Source organism: Phragmites australis, chromosome 2 (genome assembly GCF_958298935.1).
Source record: "Phragmites australis chromosome 2, lpPhrAust1.1, whole genome shotgun sequence".
Taxonomy (NCBI): Eukaryota; Viridiplantae; Streptophyta; class Magnoliopsida; order Poales; family Poaceae; genus Phragmites; species Phragmites australis.
The window spans coordinates 34,550,248-34,572,044 of NC_084922.1; the positions used below are offsets into that span (position 1 = coordinate 34,550,248).

At 42.7% G+C, this 21,797-nt stretch overlaps 3 protein-coding genes and 1 non-coding gene across 5 annotated transcripts; 2 read left to right on the forward strand and 2 right to left on the reverse strand.

The window, feature by feature from the left end:
* The first annotated feature begins 5,359 nt into the window (after positions 1-5,359).
* LOC133908497 (uncharacterized) lies at positions 5,360-7,645 on the forward strand. The gene is made up of 4 exons (XM_062350548.1): positions 5,360-5,715; positions 6,186-6,381; positions 6,847-6,866; positions 7,270-7,645. The coding sequence occupies exons 1-4, from the start codon at positions 5,630-5,632 to the stop codon at positions 7,298-7,300; spliced, it is 333 nt and encodes a 110-aa protein (XP_062206532.1). The 5' UTR covers positions 5,360-5,629; the 3' UTR covers positions 7,301-7,645.
* A 167-nt stretch (positions 7,646-7,812) lies between these two features.
* Positions 7,813-9,166, forward strand: LOC133908496 (uncharacterized). The gene is made up of 2 exons (XM_062350546.1): positions 7,813-8,260; positions 8,353-9,166. The coding sequence occupies exons 1-2, from the start codon at positions 8,096-8,098 to the stop codon at positions 8,932-8,934; spliced, it is 747 nt and encodes a 248-aa protein (XP_062206530.1). The 5' UTR covers positions 7,813-8,095; the 3' UTR covers positions 8,935-9,166.
* Positions 9,151-9,267, reverse strand: LOC133910362 (U5 spliceosomal RNA). Its single transcript, XR_009908531.1, has one exon. It is a non-coding gene; the product is annotated as a U5 spliceosomal RNA (small nuclear RNA).
* A 657-nt stretch (positions 9,268-9,924) lies between these two features.
* On the reverse strand, positions 9,925-13,728 carry LOC133908495 (protein DETOXIFICATION 12-like). Of its 2 annotated transcripts, none has more exons than XM_062350544.1 (7): positions 13,333-13,728; positions 11,517-12,061; positions 11,339-11,425; positions 11,183-11,239; positions 10,858-11,096; positions 10,472-10,677; positions 9,925-10,375 (listed from the first exon to the last, which is right to left on the reverse strand). In XM_062350544.1, the coding sequence occupies exons 1-7, from the start codon at positions 13,621-13,623 to the stop codon at positions 10,310-10,312; spliced, it is 1,491 nt and encodes a 496-aa protein (XP_062206528.1). In that variant the 5' UTR covers positions 13,624-13,728; the 3' UTR covers positions 9,925-10,309. The 2 variants fall into 2 exon arrangements, with proteins under 2 accessions (XP_062206528.1, XP_062206529.1); XM_062350545.1 differs by lacking the exon at positions 13,333-13,728 and adding an exon at positions 12,309-13,326.
* Between the last annotated feature and the right edge of the window lie 8,069 nt (positions 13,729-21,797).

Below are 21,797 nucleotides of genomic sequence, written 5' to 3' on the forward strand. Positions count from 1 at the left end.
CGATGACCTTAGTGCCCTCTTGCACGAGCAGCGTCAAACGTATCTCAGGGTGTGCGAACAGGCTGACCATCCTTCTGTTCTAGGTTTCTCTAGGAGGCAAAGAACGATAGTGGTGTTGCCCGACCAGTATGCATCCCACATTTAGGTTCGTAATTTCCTATGTGCTCACCCTACTTATCTTTTTTCTATTGATTTGAATGCTACTCGTTTGCATTAGGCGTTCCCGGAAGACACACAGTTGATCAATAAAGACATCACAAACTTCTTGGTGATGTATATGCTCTTCGGCGGGGATGTCAGGCCTGGTTCGCGTAGAAGATGACGACAGTCAACAAACCTAAGGGGTACAGAGGCGCCCTCTACTACTCATCTAGAAAATGATGAGGACGATGAGGATGATGATTCCACGCCCCTAATGCCTCCACATTCCGGCAGCAATACAGGAGAAGGTTCAATGATCATTGCAAGAGGACGTTCATGCACCACATCGAGATGGCGTACAACCGACAAGAAAATAGGATGTGTTACTACCGTGATAGCTCAAGATGACGACGATTTTATGCCACAACAACCCCTCCATCCGAGACCTCCATCTCCGGAGGACATTGATGACCCTAAAAATGATGGTGGATTTGCTGGTACCCATCCTTACAACTTCTCATTACCACCTCGGAGACGACAACCATCTTACCCTGATAGCATTGATTGGCACAGCTGACATCCTTCCGCTAATTTGTGTCACCACTTTCCTCCGCCACCTTGACATGATCTAGGTATTCAACATATATGCACTACAAATTATGCAAATGGTAGGCAGGACTATTTATTTTATTTATGAACTATTTGTTAACTATTTATCTAATCAATGTGATGGTAAGTTTATTATATTAACATACTATCCAAGCACAATTATTTCTAACATATGAAAGGTATTTGTGACCTCTGGCTTTAGATACGCCAATGTATCACTAGCACCTCAGGGACTAACATTAATTGCAACTCTAAAATCAACAATATGATTGTATGAACCATTCAACATCGGGTTGTGCTTGCTTTAGAATGAATGCTTAAAGCAGGCTTCAACTTTGGATTAAGATCAAAGGGATAGATGTTACTTCTACACCCACTCAAAATCAACATCTTTCACAGGGAATGCTTTCATATGATTCTATACCTCTATGCAGAGGCACCAATAACTCATTACTGAACTTTTGCATAATAAAATGACCACACCAAGAAATAGCTTTCACAACGAATCTCTATCAAGCATCAATGCCACAACTTTTTCAGCTTTCACAGGGAATCCTATGCTTCAGCCCCTAGCCAAGCCCATGCACTCAGTCTATGCACTAGCCCTAGCCACCATAAATAACCCCACCCTCATCCATGGATAGTTCACACATTCCTCAGCTCTCTCAGTTGTAATATATTCCTCAACTCCACCAAACCCATCAAAAAAATATTGGGAGATTTTCATCCCTCAGTGGGTCGAACTGCCGATGTGCTTCTGTGGTGACTCTTATAGGCTTCGCGAGTCCCAGAACATCTCCTACACCTATGGCCTACTATTCTTCATGTGCGCCAACTACTAGTATGATAAGCCTCGATATGTATCATATGAGTACCCACCGGTATAGCGATGTATATCACTCATGTGACACTTTCTGTATGATTTCATGCACTGTCTTACTAATCTTCCATCTTGTTTTATTTTTCTAGTCTACTCCACCTATCTGTGACTTCTTGGAATGACTGGACATGGAGCAAAATGAGCACCAAAAGCGGTGGATCAACATGAGCATGCGGTGTAGGAGGGAAGCGTATGAATGACGAGAGTACAAGCAACAGTAGGAGAAACTACGGCTTAAGCGTCAGAAGGAGCGTATGAGGAAGGCAGCCAAGGAGCGCGTTGCGGTTGAGGCACGCGAAGCAAAAAGGGAAAGGGAACGGGAGATGATCCGTCGCGCTAAAGCGGAGAGCCTCAATGCCCTGTGAAAGAGCAAATATCCTAAATGTACTCAGTATAGAACATCTATTATAACGCAGACTATTTTTATTTTCTAAGGCATGTTTGGTTTTGCAGCGGCACACTATTAATTTAGTCTTTAGACGTACCATACATGACAACGTTTGTTGTCGTCATCCCTTTATGGTTAGCATCCATTCGTGCAGTGACGAAAAACCCCATATCGTATGTAATGTTTATCATCGTGTGTAACATCTATACCAGGTTATATGATAATCATACTTCACAATTATTATTGTTCAACAAATTAGATTTTGTATCCTCCCGACATTATTTCCCTAAAAAGTTACCTACACAAATACATTAAATGAATAATAAAATATCGATAAAATTATGTTGAAACAAACTTACACACTCACTAATCCAGTTCTTTTCTTTTTTATTCGCTCATGCCCTGATAAAACTAAATTGTGCTACAAAACCAGTCCACTCGCATTTTATAGCGAAACACGGCAGCACGTGGGTTAAAAAAGCGACAAAAGCGAAATGATGCTACACGACACGACCATCACACCAAAAGCACCGACCCGACGTGACGTGAGCACCCATGTGTCGAATACGACTCTGTTCACCGTATTCGGTACCTAGGGAGTTTTCGGCGCATGAGGTGTCGAATACGGTGAGCAGTGCCATATTCGGTCCCTCAGGTGTTGAATACATGAGTTTTCGGTGCCTCAGGTACTGGAATCGATTTTTGGGTGTTTAAGGTGCCGAATATAGACGTTAAATTTACAAATACACCGATATATTATCTATTTTAGCAAATACAATGACACTATTGTCTATTTTTTGATTTTTACCTGACAGTGTAATATATTTTTTTCTTGTACTAAAGTACGTACATTCAAGTCGTAGCCATATGTTCTATATGGTTTTATGATTTTTTTTTTCCTTGACCGAATGGCATTGGATGAATAAATAACGAATGCCATGTTAGGGCAAGTGCAATGTATATTGCCCAAGGTGATGGGATTCTCTGATTTCACAAGAAGTGAATTAACAGTGACTTCATCTTTTGTGAGCGTTCGACCTCAGGTGAAGGAATTATATTTGCTGATACAGGAAACCCATGAATAGTCCCATCATCGTAGTATTTACCTGAACAACACCATTGCTACAGTGTTTGACTGCAAATCATCCACGCACCGTTTAATGTGCGCTTCTGACTTCACGGATCCGGATCCATTTTCCAAGTAGAAAGTAAAATGGATCTTACGTAAAGTGAGCTTTAGTTATTGTAATTTTCACCTTGCTTGACATAAGTAGTAAGTCGGAGAGTTTTTTTTATTTTTTTTATTTTCTATTATTAATATTTAAATAAATAGATATCTGATGGTAATATTTATATAAATATACGTCTACCGCTCTCTGAAAAAGCTGAGTCCTTTCAGAGGATGATAAAATATTATGGTGACAGTATCACCCCTTACCTCTCTCATATGACGGGTAGAGCTCACCCCCGAGAACAACGTTCCTTACCTCTTTCTGAGATGGCGAGTAGGCCCCACCCCATGCCCGCCGGCCGTACCACCCTATACCACCAATTGAGAGGGTAGGTAGCCCCCTTGCCACCATCTCAAGGGCGGTTAGCTCCCTGCACCCGTTCCCTCTCGTTGCCCTCATGCTATAAAAAAACTCAAAATCAGTCAAAATAGTCATTTAAATCTAAAAAAAGAAAGAGAGGAGAAGAAGAGGAGAGAGAGGCAATACGGCGAAACCCTACTGTTTTTTATCTGCGAATTTTGGATCTCAATTTCCGGTAATTTTTTTTAAACTTATGTTTTATTAGTAATTAAAGTGCCACTGGATCTAGGGTTTCATGGCATAACAATAGTTACATTATTTGAGACCTAGGATTTAGAAAGGTAACTAGAAAATGATGTTTTTTTGTCTTTTGCAGTATATTGTAATGATCAATTTCAATATGGTAGGATAGCCATCAGATTATCTAAATTTTACCGAATAATGATATAGGTAATAATTATAGATAATTAGAAATTTTATTAATTAGACGGATGGTTAATTAGTTTAAATTGGTTAGTTTGCTTAAGAGCAATATTGATTGTAGTGAACTAAATGTATTATTAGGTGATCATCGGTGTCGATAATTTTGTTAGAGTTTTGATAATCAGAAGTATAGTTTTTTGGTATTAACATTGAACATATTTTTGAATGTTTATGGGGATGTCCAATAAATTATATGTTTAGATATATTATGGTGAATATCAGATTGTTTATGGTCTTTGGATTTCAGTATGTCGTCAATGAACTTAGTAGAGACAATGAGATTATTATAGTGGGTGTGTGCAAGTAGCTGATGTGCTATTTTCAACTGGATCTCTAGAAATATAAGTTTAAGCTGAGAGCTATGCTAAACCATGCTATTCAGGGGTATTTTGAGGAGCTTGTCCCGATTAATACGACATCTACTTAGAGGCAACACATAGATATATCTTGTGAACATTGTCTCTCTCCTGTGTTATTAGCTGAGGCGTGCCAGAAGTATCCAACAGAGATAAATATTATAAAAATAATAGCAGGAACAAGTTAAGCAGTAGTGAATGAAGCAAATCCGACAACTACAAGAGACGAGTAAGACGTTGAAAATGTGCGAGAGATGCAACTGAAAAGTGTAACCGATAAAAAAAAGCACATCACTAATATAATTAAAGAGATAAAGAGAAAAGATCAAAAACTAAAGGAAACCCTTATCGATAAAACCATTATCCATGAGGATTCATCAGACGAGTAAAGGCTGAGGATCCCAGTCCTACCCGTACGTATCTTCTCTTTCCCGTTGCCCTCCGCCCGTCCCCAACTCAATGGCGTCACCCTCCACTCCGCCGGATCCGACCTCTCCACGGCTCAATCGAGATCTCCTTCAGTCGCCTCCTCCCTCCTCCTCGTCGGATTTGTCCGGATCTAACTACATGCAACTTCTGGCCGTGGTCGAGCGCGGGGCACCAGGTTGTAGTAGTGGCTGATGAGGAAGGCGAGTCGGCACTGGTGGTAGGGGTGCTCGTCATCATCGAAGTCCAAGCGGCGGAAGCAGCGGCTCTTCTTCCCCAACCTCGGGCGGTGGCAGCTTCTCCGACCATGTGTGGCATCCGGCGACGGCTGCTTGTGGGACCTGGCGTGGCTCCCCGCAACGGCGCCGGCCCGTCTTGAGGTCGCACCTCCCATCTCTTCGCACTCACGCCGGCAGCAAATGGCGCACGGTCGGGTCCAGGCAGTGGCACCAACCAACGCCCGGATGTGCCAGGGTGAGAGGGAGGGGTGCGACGAAATAAAAATTCATTTTTGAAGTGCTTATAGCTCGGTAGCAATGCTGCTGCCGACTAGAAAAATCTTTGTACTACTGCCCGTAGTAGCGATGCCACGTAAGCCTTACTACCGAGATTTTTCCCATCGCGGCTGCCGGCTGCTCTTATCCGGGGGTCATCTAAGATGTGGTGGGCTCGGACACAAAACAAAACATACTTGAGGGTATATATGCAAAAGTGGCATACCGCAGATCGGACAAGGCTCGCCTGACGTGAGTGCCCTCCGGTCACTGACGCGTGGGCTTTCCCCGCAGGTCTACAGCTCACACAGACCAGCAAGATGGCGGCGGGCGGCGGGTCCTCCGACGACGTCCCGATCTTCCACGCGGAGAACCTCATCAGCAACGTCAAATCCATCAACTACAGGTTCCTTTCATCAATTTTGAAGTGGTGCTTTTATTTAGGTTTAACTGAGAAATTTATCACACAAATCAGCAAAGGAGAGGAGTTGAGTGGTACCATGTGTCCATGTGTGTCTCATGTGCTATACCACTTAGACATTTTGCTTGAGCACATCCTCCAAACATAGGTTCAAATGCGTAGTCTTCCGATAAATGTTGAATGCTGTTACACTTATGCTAGATTGCTAGTATCTACTCAATTGTAGCGATCAGTGGACATGGTAGAACACCCTTAGAGGGCTGTATTCATCACCCGATAGTTCTTAAAGTTTTCGAGTGAAGACATGCTGGCTCTACTTCCTGTTCAACTATATATTGAACTTATTATCAATCTTTTCATAGCCTTGTTTGCCATTCTCGATAGCCTATTAATTTTTGTTACTCGTTTACACCAATGCACCAAGCTGACTTCAGGAAATTTTCTGTGCCTTTCAGCCGGACATTCTTGTCAATCATTAGTGGAGTTGTTGATGGAATCTGGGGGTTTACAGGATTGATGGGATATGTGTTCTACTTTCTTATGATGATGGTTGCATCTATCGGGCTTTTGGTGAAGGCCAAATTTTCTGTTCATACCTACTTTGACAGTTGGAACAGGATTATAATTGAAGGAGTTCTTGGGGGCATTATGGTAAGACTTTTTGGAGCTGTGAAAAACTAATAGAAATTTCTTGTTTTCCTTTATCATTAGTAGAAGTTCAAAAACATAGTAAGCATGTCAAGATCATGCAATGTTATTTATGCGAGTTTCAACTTTCTTTTGTCTTGATCAAGATTCTACATTGTTGAGGGCATGTCTAGGATTTAGGAAACCGTTGAAATTAGATCACCTTTTTATCTTTCCGTTGAAATGATTCTTGCTTCTACCCAGCTGTTGAAAGACTTGAAGCTAGGGGTAGTATGGCATAGCAAGGATCTACCTCGTTGTTAAAGATAGCCAATACTGTTTTTTTATGGTGGTAGAACCACAAACTTAGGTGGAGGAAGTATCAACTTCGGATATTTGCTTCTATTCCGACTTCTGACTGACTTTTAACTATTAGCATGCCTTTTTTAAAAAATAATGTTATAACATTTTTTTCTTTGCATTTTGCAGTCCTTCGTGCTATTTTCGACGTATCCTTGATATTGTAATGCTTACTATTGTTCTAACTTACAAATATATTCCTCCAATGTGTTGTTTGTTGTATTTGTGGGTTTAGAGGTATAATTTGGCTTACTGGTATGGTGGCTTAGACGTTCACAGCTCTATTAAAATTAACCTAACTGCATAGTTGATATAGTATTATTGTGCATGGACTTGACCAAATCCTATATACCATGGACCTAAAGTAGTATTTTGAGATTATACTATTGTAGGCACTTCATATAAGGAGTTCTGTGATGATGCGTTAGTTTATTGTGCTAATTTTCGTATCGTAAACAAAATGTAATATCCCCCCCCCCCCCCAACTTTTCATTGCTTAAGTAGGTATGCTGTCAACATTTTTATGCTCGAGTTCATCCTTAGCATGAGCAGATTTTCCTACGATACTGTCCACATCTTCTGATGGGTGGAACAAAGAGCTCTTGGAAGGACTGAGGAACCGTGGAGTCCCCATATGAGACCGAATTAATATGTAGTTGCAGCAACTCTGGGGGCTATGCTCAGTAGACTACTGTCCCTTTCTTGTTCATGTCTGCTGTACCAGTTACAACTTTGTAATTTAGAAAGTTGTAAGGTTATAAACTCTGATTCGTACACTGATGTAGCAATGACCATCTTCAATGGTGTGCAAGCATGGTGCTTGATCTTCTTGAACAATGACCATGTGGATGGTATGCAAATGGCGATGAAACGGGCATCTTAGCTGCCCCGGTCACTGATGAACATGCGGAATATCTGTAGTACTAAAAAGGCCCCATTTTCATTCACTGTTTCCTGGTTGATGCATTTCCCATATTTTTGTGTGGTATTCCTTAAACGATATGATGAGCACTATCTACCTTTTGCGATTCTCCATTCTCCGCACTAAAGGCTGCGGAAATGCTGAAATCGCCACTACTTAGTGCGCGCTAGCGAAGCGTTCGTGTTCAACTAGCTCTTCGGTGGTCAGACGCACGCCGCACGGGCGTTCCATGCCATCCGGACGCGTAGCCGCAGAATCCGCCGCGCGGCCACGAGTTGCTTGTTCGCATTGCCTTCGTAGCTGCTCGCTCGTTTCAACATCCCTTTAAAGATTGTGTCGTCTTGACTCCTGATTCCGCTCGAAAGGAGAGAGGATCGCGTTTCGTTTTGGTCGCCAACCACGTCGTTCGGAGACAGAGCATCTCCATAGGCGCGGAAAAGAAGCAGAGCATCAGCAATGGTCCGGGAGGAGCAGCTGGACCTGGTGCTCGTGCCCCTGGGCCTGGCGGCGGCGGCCGGCTACCACCTATGGCTCCTCTACACCATCCTCCGCCACCCAACCCGCACCGTCATCGGCCTCAACGCCCTCGCACGCAAGCGCTGGGTCACCGCCATGATGGCCGTCGGTACCATGCACCTCCCTCCCTCGCTCATGACTCACCTTACTAAACTTCTCTTTGCTGCGTGCATGGCATGGCGATGGCGTGGATGCAGAACACGGAGAAGAACGGCGTTCTGGCCGTGCAGACGCTGCGGAACAACATCATGGCGTCGACGGTTCTGGCCACCACGGCCATCACGCTTGTCTCCGTCATCAGCGTCTTCATCGGCGTCACATCTCCAGCCTCCTCGTCGTCGTCCAAGGCGCCCCGGCTGGTGTACGGGAGCAAGGACGGGGAGGTGTTCGCGGCCAAGTACCTGGCCGTGTCGCTCTGCTTCATGCTCGCCTTCGTCTGCAACGTGCAGGCCATCCGCTTGTACGCGCACGCCAGCTTCCTCCTCGGCGGCCTGCCTCCCGGCCAAGCCGGCGACAGGGAGCGGGAGGAGTTCGCGGCGTACGTGGCGCGTACGGTGAACCGGGGCAGCCACGCGTGGTCGCTTGGCCTCCGCGCCTTCTACGCCTCGCTCGCGCTCTTCCTCTGGACGTTCGGGCCCATACCGATGCTGGTGTGCAGCGTGCTCATGTGCGGCTTGCTCTACTTCCTCGACACCACCAGCGACCACGCGCACGCCACCGGCGCGGGGGCGCACAGCAACGGCAAGCAGGGTGACGACGAGAAGGATAGCACCGTCTGATCTGACTCGGTGAGAACGAGACGTAGATCGTCTTTGAGACGAATTTGGTTTTCTTTTTGTTACAACTACACTGTACACATGCTAATATCGTAGGCAAATATCTATATGCTGCAAAATAGACATCACAGTGGTTCAGGTCGTTCTTAGTCCAAAACATAGCCATCCTATTTCGACAGAACAAAAATTCGAGAAACTTGAATTCTGAATTGTTGGGACCTTCTTTTGTTGGAAAGCACCCTCAAAAGTATGGTGTATGCTGCTTAATGTGACGTGCACACGGTATTCTTTAGTAAAAGGCGAAAGAACAGTTCACTTTGTGCTCACCACGCAGCTCCATGCTCTGCTAGGTGGAATGCCTGCTCCTGTTAAACAACCTCTGAGCCTGCCGTCGCGTGGAACCTGGCGATGTGGCACTAAACACAGGAAAACTGGTTAGCACGTGCGCGCGAGCGAGCTGGGGAAGTCGCGGCCCACTGCCGGTCGTCCGTGTTTTGAGTCGGCCACGCGGCGGGTGCGCGCTCGCGCACGTGTGTAGGCTGGCCGGACGCATTGGTCCAGGCGGTTTTTTAAATTTGAACTGAATTTTTTTTTGTCAGAGTTTGGGCTGAATTTTTTTTAGAAAGTTTGGGCTGAAAAAAATTGTTGGAAACAGCTAAAAAAGTTTGTGCTAAATTTTTTTTCCTGTTGGTATTTTTTGGAAAACTTTTCCCAATAATTTATTGGAAAAGTATTTTTGAAAAAATTCCAAAAAAGAGAAGTTTTAGAGGAAGAGAACTTTTCGAAAAAATTAAGTGCGCGCGCGTGAATTAGTCCCGTCCCACTAAACAGCTGCTCCTGATTTGCGAACTGTGTTACGACTTACGATTCGACCTGGGCCCCGGCCGATATCTCAGTCCATTTATATGTGCCGTTCGCCCTGCATGAACCGGCCCATAGTTGCTGCACTCATTTGTGACTGCCACGTTGGGCCTTCTTCTTGCAGGGCAAATATTGGGCTTCTTCTTGCCAATTTTTATTCCAACAAATGTGGTGTGATAAGGAACTAGAGCACGGCCTCTCAAAAAAAAAAAAAAAAGGAACTAGAGCACGTCAAAGGCCAGCACTTCCATCGGAGAAGTGGATCATCAAACAGCGTGGACTAGAGTTTCTAGCTGCTATTATACACATCCGCTTGTTGATTCGTTATCCTGTCTAGCCTAGATGGTACCCCAAAAAAAATCAGTCGTGGGAAGGTCAAAGCGAGAACCCCTGATTGATTTGGTGAGCAGAACTAGGAGAAACTCGAGCCATGACAATGAACTCGGCAGAGACTGGCATAGCATTCCGCAGAACAGATGCGTCATGCCTCCCCTGCAAAATCAGAGCGGAGCTATGGCTATTCCAGAAGACATGCCGACTCCGGTGGCTTCTCGTTGAACACCCTCTCTCTAGCCTTCTCTGCCTGCAAACACAAGTGCAGTGCACCGTGAGAGAGAGAGAGAGAGAGAGAACGCGAAACTCCACGCGCGCAAGTGGGGCCTAGATATGGAGAACGAACCATCTTCGGCCAGTCGGTGAAAAACGTGATGGCGGACATGAGCGCGGTCTGCGTTAGGGAGCCGCAGACGACGCCCATCCAGAGCCCTCTCCCTCCCATGCGTAGCACGAAGCCGAGGAGGATCGCCATTGGGATCCCGAGCAGGTAGAACGAGCCGAGGTTCACGTACGCGCCCAGGTGCTGCCATCCGCATCCTCGTGCAATGCCTTGTGAAAGAACAGATACCGTTAGCAAGCTCACCACCTTGAAAGTTCCAACTCTTGTCCCTAGAGGAGCTATGGCACACTTCCTTGTAAAGAAAGACATGAAACAATAGGTTGCGTAGCATGTGCTACGAGAGTTTCTACCAAATTAAAAGAAAAAACAACCTTGTAGAAAAAACTAACCTGACAGGACTCCTTGTAGAGCATCAGTGACCACAGTGATGCAAACCCAAGGAACCATGCTTGCGACGAAAGAGATGACCTCCTCCTCGCTGCTGTACGCACGGCCCACGAGGTGCCGTGACGCCAAAAGACTTCCGCTCACGATAACCGCATCCATCACCGCCATGGACATCACAACGCGGACCGCTGATCGAGCTCCTACGGGGTTCCCAGATCCCAGTTCATTTGCCACTCGTGTGCTAGTCATTAAGAAAAGTTCAATTGTAAAAGGTGTATTACCAAATTATAAACTTTTTCAAGTAGTCGAGTTTCTTCACAATCATACCTTCCAGCAGCTCCGAGTCCAAAAGGTATAGTGTATAATGCTGTTATACTTGTTAGACTGTAAAAAAAAAAGATATGCCGAAGCAACATAAGGTAAACATTACTGTACAAGCAGATCTATGCCTGCATATACTGTGATCATTGATTCATTTTGTACCAGATTGAAAGCACTGAGGTTTGAAGCTCTGGGTTAGGTAGAAGCCCTGACATGAGAATTAGGAGCTCAAATGACCACCATTCAAGACTGAGGAAAGGTTGTATAAATTTCATTAGTCACAGGTAAGAGGGAAGTTAACCATAGAGAAATAAACAAGTAGACTCTAGTGATTACTAACCATATCATCAGTGCAGAGGGCAAAGCTAGACGAAGGAACACATCCACCCCCTTGAAGGCCTCGATTGTAGGAGGCGTGCGTGTTTCCTTACAAGAACTCGATAATGCGATGTATGCCACTAGCATACACACATTCAGCCAGTAAGATATGCTTATCGACAATGCAGCTCCGGTATATCCAAGTCCAGTCTTGAACACCATCACATAGCACAGAGGGATGTGGATTGCCAGAGTTGCGACGGATGACAGCAGCAGGGCGAATGTCAGGCTCTGGGTCTGCAGGAACTTGGTGATTGGCTGGATCACCGCGTTCGCAAAGAGACCCGGTATCAGCCAGACCATGTACCTCCCGGCTCCCTGGGAAATCAGGGGGTCCTGCCCTATGAGGACCAGGATTTTGTCCATGAACACCCAGAGAAGTGAGAGTGGGATGCAGACCACTAGGAGGGTGACTACTGCTCTGTAAGTGTATACCCCTAGTTTATGGTATTGTTTTGCCCCATAAGCTTGGCCACATAGAGTCTCCAATGCACTTGCCATTCCAATCTGTTTCAGAAATTCAGTACTTGATGTTACTGGGTGAACAATAGTGAATATTCAGTAGCAGGTTAATTGAAATTTGTTCTGTTGTAGCTTAAGACAGAAGCAAAGTAAAGTTGTATGTCAGTAAGTTTTCAACTTAGCTGTAGAACAGGAACAACACAGTTAAAGGAGAACTAAAACATACCAACTTATCTTTTCCAGCATTTTTACTGTGGCATAATGACTAAGCTAAACTGAACAGTACGCATACCCTTGTCAATTTCTTCTTTGACCTTGACTAAACATGTTCGAGGACATTGACAGCTTGAACAAAAATCCAATGTCGCATAGTCCGGTCCTACCACAATTTATGTGAGATATCCCAAACTATCCAATATTGAAAAGTGCTTGTAACTATCATAACATTTCTACCAAGAAAACATACTTTACGTTGTGGTGGGTAAGGATTAAAATTTCGCCAAAATTTTGCAAGTTTCAAGAATTTCAGAGGGGAACAAAATATCCAATTTTAAAATTTTCTTTAATTGACATGTGGGATCCACAAAGCAGAAGACGAAAAATGGCCAAAATTTCACAAATTTTACTCTTTTCACCGGTGAATGAAAAAAATTATAAAATGAAATTGAACTCCCTGGTGGTGGGCAACTTATGCTGATGAAACTGTGCAAGTCCACTACGAAAGAGATCCTTTTGCAACAATTCGTCGATTCCTCAACATTGAATAGTACAACCACTTGATATGAGTTGCATACTTTTCCAGTTTTCCTGAAACGTTCCTGTCGCTAGCGGATTAGTTTGACCTCGAAATATCTTAGAAGTTAGAACCATTCAGAAGGCATCCACTAGTTGAGTATCATAATGTTCAGTTCTAAACAAGAATCCAAAGTCACATGATCACCCAACTGCACGATACATAACCTATACATAAAGAACCCGTGAATCCTTTCGTTTTCTTGTTTGCATCTCAAGATTACCCTGGAACAACCCCCACCCACCCACCCAAAAAAAAATCATTGAGCAACGATCTCAAGGAACCAAGAACATGAACACAGACGACAGGACAGGATGATCGATCATGCCCAAATCGAACTCGACGACCAAAATCGATAACTGCACATCATGCAAACGCACCCCAAGAAATAGCGCCATTTGCGACCAAGAAAGCATGCAAAGAGACAGGAACAGCGCAGAACATGCAAGCAAATGAAAGGTAACGAACGGGCAAAAAAGACAGGGTAGATAAAGCCAGAAAGGGGATAGGGGCGTGTACGGACGAGGAGGCTGAATCCGGAGACGTTGGCGAGGGAGGTGGCGATGGCGGCGGAGGAGAGCGGGAGGACCCCCGGGAGGTGCCCCACCATCATGTTGGAGGACAACTGCACGCCGTACTGCGACAGGGTCACCCCCACCATCGGCAGCGCCAGGTAGCCCACCCGCTCGGCCTCGCGGGCGAAATGCCTCCACCACGACGACGGCCCCTTCTGCTTGTCCTCCCCCGCCTGCTGCGAGCGGGGAGACCGCGGCAGGAGCAGCGGCACCGCGGCCTCCTCCCTAGCGGCGGCCATCTCGGCCTCGCCTTCCTCGCGCGTGCGCCGGTGCCTGATGATGTTCAGACTTCAGAGCCGCGCCGGTGGTTGGAGCCGCATGTGCGGATGTTATTGGACCGCGCACGAGAGAACGTGTGCACTGTGTGTGTTTGTCTCGGACCGCTGTCTCGAGTCTTCGTGATCACGACGGCACGTACCAGAGTACACCGCCTCTCTCTCTTCAGAAAAATGCTGCACTGCGACTGCGAGACATAGCGAGAAACCAAGCGAGAAGTATCTTTGCCAGCATTTTCAGTAGCATGAAGTATTTTTAATGTTAAAGTAGAAGTGAGATTGACGATAGATTTAAGAGCGTTAAAGTATTTTCTGTATAGGTGAGATTTTTTTTTTGTCAAGTTTGATTAGGTATGTCGAATATTTTTGTAAAAAAAAAATCAGATGATACACCGAAACTTTTATTGCAGAGAGGTTGCAGAAGGGTGATTCGGTGGATTAGCACATACCAAATTATCCGGTAAAGAATATGAGATCACAGAAAGCTTTCACCAAGCTTTTTTTTGCAGAGAGCAATTTTTTTTTGAAACAGATAGTGTTACACTTATCGGATGGTTCGGTGATGGATTTTAAGAGCGCTAGAGTATTTTCTGCATAGAGAAGATTTTTTGTGCTAAATTTGATTATATACACTGGATAGTTCGATGCTGAAATTATGAACACTGAAAAATGCACCAGACCTTTTGTTGGAGAGAGGTTGCAGAAGAGTAGTTCGGTGGATTGACACACTGAATTATCCGGTGATGGACGTGAGATCATCGAAACCTTTCACCAGACCTTTTCTCGCAGAGAGAAAAATTTTCCTACAACAGATAGTGTTACATTCACCGGATGGTCCAGTGATTAGAAGCAGAACACATTGGAACATCTGATATTCACGTTTTCTACAGAATGTGCTCTGAGTTGAAGTTTTTAATTTTGTGCTAACCTAGAGATATTATGAAGTGTGGAAAATGTGTTTGCTTATTTCAAGGTGTGTAAGTGATAGATGCAACTTGACGGTCGACGGTGGGTGATCGGGGCTAAGCGGGTGCTTGGTACCTGACGATCGAGGAGGGCCAGACAGAGTCAAGGGTTATTCTAACTGTACACATGAATGTCAAGCAAAATATGAAACAAAAGATGAAGATGGCATGTTGACAAAGTCAAGCGAAAGGGATGTCGGCGCAAGTGACAAAGCGGCCCGAGGGATCGGGAGCGGATAGACTTGCCGGCGATCAAGATCACAAGACGGAGGATACACGTCATCATCGGAGCGTTTGCTTCAGGTGGAAGCAAGTGGTGGCTAGTCATGCTTTGAGAAATGTGCTAGGGTTTCACGATTTGGCCTCAAAACCATATGAGGACTGAAGGAGTACGTGTCACCATCGTGAAGCTTGCATTGAGGTGAAGCTGAGTTGTAAAGGCATCACGGCTGTCTGATGAAAGGAGAAGAAAATGGACTAAAATACGCTCGACTCTAAGTAGAATTGTACTATAAGAGAGAGATATTTTAAGAAAAAACTAAGAAACTTAGGGGTTAATTTTCTTATACCTATAAATAGAGGGGTGGCGCTATAGGAGAGGAGGAACCAGCTACTTAAGCCTATTGTGCTACTCATTTGAGAGTCTAGTGCTAGGGTTTTAGATAAGAGGAATAATAAGTATTTAGTCTATGTATTAGGTGATAGTTTTGAGTAAAAAATCTTTGTAATTTTCCTAAAATAAGACTGTCTTCTTTAAGTAATGAAGTTTATATTTTGTATATGCTTGAATTCCCCTCTTTCTAGTTTTCCTCTATTAGTTTCCTTGCAAGTTTGCAAATTTTTGGTGTTTCGTTTTGATTTTTGGGCTGAATTTTTAGCTCATTGTGAAGTCATTCTTCTCACTGCTAGATGCATAAAAATCATATACGAGTGTATACATATAGGTCTTAAATTCCTTTGCCCCTAGATCATCAACTTAGAGAATTTTTCAACCAGTGATCTTATCTTTGATTTTTGAATCTTTCTTCTCAAGTTCCAAACTTTGTGTGAGGATGAGGCATGGATTGGTTTGATATGAAATCTAGTGTTCGATTCTAACTATGAGACCCACTTTTGCTTGGATCTTCAAGTTTGGTTTTTGAATTTTTTGAGTTTCTGTTATGTTCTAGCTGAATCTTCCGAGTTGACCTTTGTGTTTTCGCTGTATTTCTGCGTTTTGTGTTACGCTTTGTTCTTGACGTGCGTTGAGTAAAACAATAGGAGAAAATTTATCTATTTCGAAAGAAATTTATTGAGGCGTCTATTCACCCCCTCTAGTCGTCATTCTCAGTTCTGCAATTAGTATTAGAGCCAGTTTGATAACTTGTTGACCTTAACTGGTTTTGTGATCCGTAGGCGACATGGAGAGAAGTGAGAAGATTCCGCTGTTTGATGACCGTAATTTTTCATACTATAAGGTATGCATGGAGGCTTATCTTCTAAGCCAAAGAAGTGCAATATGGGAAGTAGTTAAATCCAATTACGAGATCTCTGCTGCTCGCACGACTCAGGTTCAAATCGAACAGTATGAGACCAACAACAAAACCAGAAATATTTTGTTTACTAGCTTAAGTCGGAATGAGTTTGACAGGGTCCAGCACATCCGTACTGCCTACGAGATCTGGAATACTCTTAGTGTCTTTCATGAAGGCACTAATCAAATTAAGGTCAGACGTCAAAGCACATACAAACAAGAATACCAAATATTTGTGTAAGGCCCCGGAGAGTCTTTAGATGTGATATTTGTTCACTTTGATGGGATTGTTAGCAAGTTCTGATCCTTGGGCACAAAACACGTGCCGGGACTACCGGGATGATATTCTGTTTAATCATCGAGGTTGTGATTATGAATAATGATCCTCCTAGTGATTAATTAGAATATTATTTGGACGGTTCCCCACAAACACTCTAGAACCAAGCATATAGATATTCGCCATTATTTTCTTAAGGATCATATAAGCAAAGGCGATATCCTAGTAGATAGTGTGAGGACCGAAGACCAATTACCGGACATCTTCTCCAAACCTTTAGATGAGAGTCATTTTTGCAAATTGAGAAATGAGCTCAATGTCATTGACTTCTCAAATGTTTCTTGAAACAACAGGCACATAATGTTTGTGCATTTACATGTTCTAGTAATCATACAATGCTTTACATGCTCATATTGCTTATGGTTATTTACTTCTTGAACATGCTAAATTGTTGCAATATTTCAATTCAAGTTTTTTCATCTAAGTTTATGGTTGAATTGTGTTGCATATGGTTCAAATCTCATATCTCATCTCTAAAGATCATAGGTTATCTCAATATCTCACTTCCTAGCTCAATTCCAAGAAGTTTTGAGTTTTCTGGTTCCAGCGGTCTGACCGCCAAAAGCTTGGTCTGACCCCCAAATCTATATAAAGAGTTTTCTAGCAATTGGACTCCAGTGGTCTGACCGCCGCAAGTCGCGGTCTAACCGCTAGTGCCTGATATGGCCGAATCATTTTCTTTCTTTATCTTCTCCTCTGGTCCCCATCTCACCAAACTGAGCTTTTGTTCTCTCTCTCATGAACACGTGCTCTCGGTGCCAACTCAAGAAAACTCAAATCCTTCGTCCTTGATCGATCCGAGACCATCCCCGATCCAACGACAAACTCCTCTGATATGTCTTCTCGATATTTTCTCGATTCCTTCCCTTTTTACCATGTATTTCTAAGCTTTTGAAGCTTAGGGTTTGAAGGGTATGATCTATCATATGAGGCATGGATTTGAGATGAAACTTGTTGGAATAAGTTGCTAGCATCTAAATTGAGTTATTCTCAAAGTTTGATCAGTTGGAACTTCAATTTTAGTCCAAATCCACCATTTGGATATGTCTGCGCGCTCGCAATCAGATCGCGGCCTGTGCCAATTTGACCGCCAGCGGCGACATAATTTGTTTCTTTCACTATTTCATCATGTATCGTTACTTTTCTTTGATCTAATTCCTTGTAACATCTCTTATGATCAGTGAAAATGGAAGTGACCTTGAGGGAAGGTTGAAAAAGATTGTGGCCAGTCGAGGTAAGGCTAAGAAAAGATTAGCGGAATCGGATTCCGAAGATGATTGTCAGGACTCCAATTGGATGCCTTCTCAGGATATTGGTGAGGAAACCTCATCTTTTATTAGTAATGTTGATCATGACATGGAAGATATCAGTGATGAGGATCTTGAAATTACTCATCAAGCTTATGGTGGGTATAGAAAATCTTGGACTTCAACTGAATATACTAGAGCTAGAAACATTATTAGTATGCTCTAGATAATAATGCTACTCAACCATATTTGTACACTATGGTTCAACAAGATACTTTCTATATCATCTTCTGCATACGAAAATCTATGAACAAAAGTGGATTGATTGGGTTTATGTGAGAAGTCAGCCTAGCATGAATGGTTTAGCTGATATCTTTCAAGAGCTAGGTCTTCATGAGTTTGTGAGCTTTTAATGTGATTGAAATGCAACTATCATCAGACAATTCTATGCAACAGTTAAGATTTCTCATGAGTCTCAGAAAATTAAGTGGATGAAAGGGTCCAGAAAATATGAAGCATATTTTAGGGATTTTACAAGTGCTGTGAGAATCCCTTATGATGTGGTTTATGGCTCTATTGATATAACTGATGAAGATTGCTTGCCAGAGGATGTTTGGAACACTTTTTATGAGTCATCGTGTGTTGTCTCTAAAGTCACCTTTGGGACAGTGACTGGGTTAAAAGTGCTACCTACAACTATCAATAAAATAGCGAGAGCCACTTTTGCTCCAAAAAGTGAAAACAATAATGCTATTCGGGATCATTATTGGAATATCATCGATCATATCATGAATAGAAGAAAAATTGATGTGATCAAGTATATGTTAAAGGCTATTGATGATATCATAGTGAGCATAACTCTAAATCTACACTCTGCTCCATATATCATGTCTCTCATTCTTTTGAAGTCAAATTTTTGCCAAACATCTTATGATATAAATATATGGGATACAAGCCTATCAAAGTGAATCTTAGCATTTTTCATAGAGATCAAGGGAGTCAGGGTATTCTTGCAGCTCAAAGAGGTTAGAATGAGGAACCTTAGCATTATGTTCCTCCTCAGGCTCAACCAGCTCCAAAGCCAATTCCTCCTCAGTGGGCATCTCTAATTGGTTTCTTTGATTCATATATGATATTTATTTAGCAAGGTATTTAGCAGAGCTTGGATGCTTAGGCGAACTTTCAGTAGACCTACTATCATCCTACTCAGCAGGCCATAGCTCTCGCTCGTGAAGACATTGCAGCTTTGAATGTTCAGAACCAAGATTTGAATGAAATGTTTAATACTCTATTTCTTGGACAACAAAGTCTTTAGCAATAGTTCAACACCTTCTTTGATCACTTCTACAATATCTATCTAAGGCCTCCTCCATCTCCTCCTCAAGATGACTAGATCTTTTTGGTACTTGATGCCAAAGGAGGAGAAGTTGGAAGAAGTGAGAAAGAGGGAGAGCGAGAGATAATCTATCTTTTCATCTTGTGCGACAGATAATCTATCTTTTCATCTTTTCTATGCATAAGACTCTATCATGCATGTAATGTGATGAACTATGTTGCATCTTTATTTATTTTGGTTGCATGAGAACTATGTGATGGACTATGTTTAAGTATTGTAATATGATGAATTATGTTTATATTTGTTTTTGAATATATATTTGTATTAGAAATCGCATTGATTATATTATTTTCCTCGGATCAAAAAAATCAAGGTAAACTCGCCAAATTTTTTTTACAATCTAAATAATTTGTGTCATGTATCTTTTCTTTAATTTTATGGGCACATATTAATTTTATGGGCACATATGTAAGGGGAGCTTACCTTAACATGAGTTTTTGATAGCATTTATATCCTTTAATTTCATACTTTTGAAATTCTTGCTATGGAAACTCATCACCGAGTTTTCTTTATGCCATGTGCTAAAAGCGGGCTCAAAAATTAATTCATATCACTTATTAGTGTTATTGTCATCAATTACCAAAAAGGGGGAGATTAAAGTATCTAGGTCCCTAATTCGTGTTTTGGTAATTAATGACAATAAGAAATTTATGGACTAACATGTTTATTTGAGTTATGAAAAGGTTAGTCACAAAGGTGTTGCGAAGCTAAAAGAAGCATGTGTCAAAAACATGAAAATGGCTAGCTCAAGGCAAATGTATAATTGCAGGGTACTTTCTTTTGCCGGTCAAAAGAGATTAGAGAAGAAAATTAACCGGATTGATAGGATAAATGTCGTACTATTAAGAGGGGTTGATGTGCGTTTACTTGAGACATCTATAGTGCCACAATTGCTCAAACTTGCATTTCATATAGAGTGAAAATTTAGTTTGAGAGAAACCAAATAAGGATGACGTTTGGGGTGTTTCTGAGTTGTGGCTGTCTGACCGCTGTATAGAAAAGACTGTTTTGTTCAAGTTTTAAGAGTCGTGGCTTGACCAAAGGGCTTTTTGCCGATCTGACCGCCGTATAACCATGTTTGAGATGTGTTCGGACCACAGTCCTGATCTAACCGTGGTGCGGCTCGGTCTGACCACCAAGGAACATAAGGGTTCAGACCCTCTGCTCTGACTAGCGGTCTGACTGCTAGGCATTGCCAGTTTGACTGCTCGGGAACAGAGAATTTTTCTACTCTATTCCCTACTCGCGGTCTGTCCGAGAGGGTTGGCGGTCAGACCACCAGCTTCTTTCAGAAGTCATCATCACAACTTTATAGCCATTAAACGGCTAGTGGTCTGATCTCCAATGTCGCAGAGGTGTTAAATCAATAGAAATGATCACATTTTGTAGTGTGGCCTATATATAGTCACTTGGCTAGTTCAAGGGAGCTCTCTAGTACTTCAACACAATACATTTGAGCTCTTTCCCTCCTTCTCTCCCTCTCTTGGCTTAGTGGTTGCAAACTTTAGAGTGTGAGAGCATCTAGTGCAAAACTTTGAAGAGTTTAAGCATTGAGGCACTAGTGATTCTTCAAGTAAGCATCATCGACTTGTTACTCTTGAAGGTTGTTGCCTTGTAGACGGCTTGGAAGTGGTTTCGCCGTTGAGCCCTTCGAAGAAGATTGTGAAGGAGCCACGATGGTGTTTGTGAGACGCTTTGAGCACGCTTTGCCAGAGTGGCAAAGTGCTACTCTAGTGGAATCGAGGTAGTAAGTAGTTCATTGCTCTATTCTGGTTTAAGATCAAGTTGCTCGGTGTGAGTCATTTCTCTATGTGAGAATTAGATACTTGATAGAGAAGCGGTTAGAAACTTGAACTCACCTCAATAAGGCTTAGGGGTGATCAGCAAATCACCGGTACCATAGGATAAATTTCGAGTGTCATCTCTTGAGCTATTTACTTTATTATTGAACTATTTACTTTCATGTAATTTACCTTATGCAATTTATCTTACTAAAATATAAATTGTTGCATGTCACTCTAGGATTGCAAACCTTGATATAGTTCTTAGTTGTTTCTTATTGTTCCAGTGATCTTTAGTTTTTTTCCACAAGTTTTCTTGATCACTTAGCAATTAATTTTAAAACCACCTATTTACCCCCTAGTCGGTATCCTAGATCCTACACCTGGTTCGACGGTCTGCATGATGGTAGTAGGTGCGCACCACCACCCTGATGGGCTAGCTATACACGAGGTGCACCTCCATCGCCATCTGCACATCGAAGTGATAGTGGCCACTGTCGACCCCATCGTCGTTGTGCTACTGCACACGTTTGAGCATGCTGTGGGAAACACTACTATAAGTAAAGTTATCTCTGCCTCCTTTCACCATCGATTCAAATATAACCGTACTACTAGTTCAAAAATAACTAGTAGTGATAAAGCATCATTATTGGTTCTTACAAAAAAAACCGATAGTAATAGTCTATCAGGCAAAAATCAGTACTGATAATCAAGTATCACTGCCAGTTCTAGCTATGAACCGATAGTGGTAATGGATGCATTATCCTTGCCGGTTCGTTATATTAACGGGTAGTGACAATAAAATGTAGGCTACCTTCGAAAATTCATAACTTTTTCATACGAAATTAGATGGAGGAAAATGTTAGATAAAATTGTAGCTCTCAACAAGATCTACAATG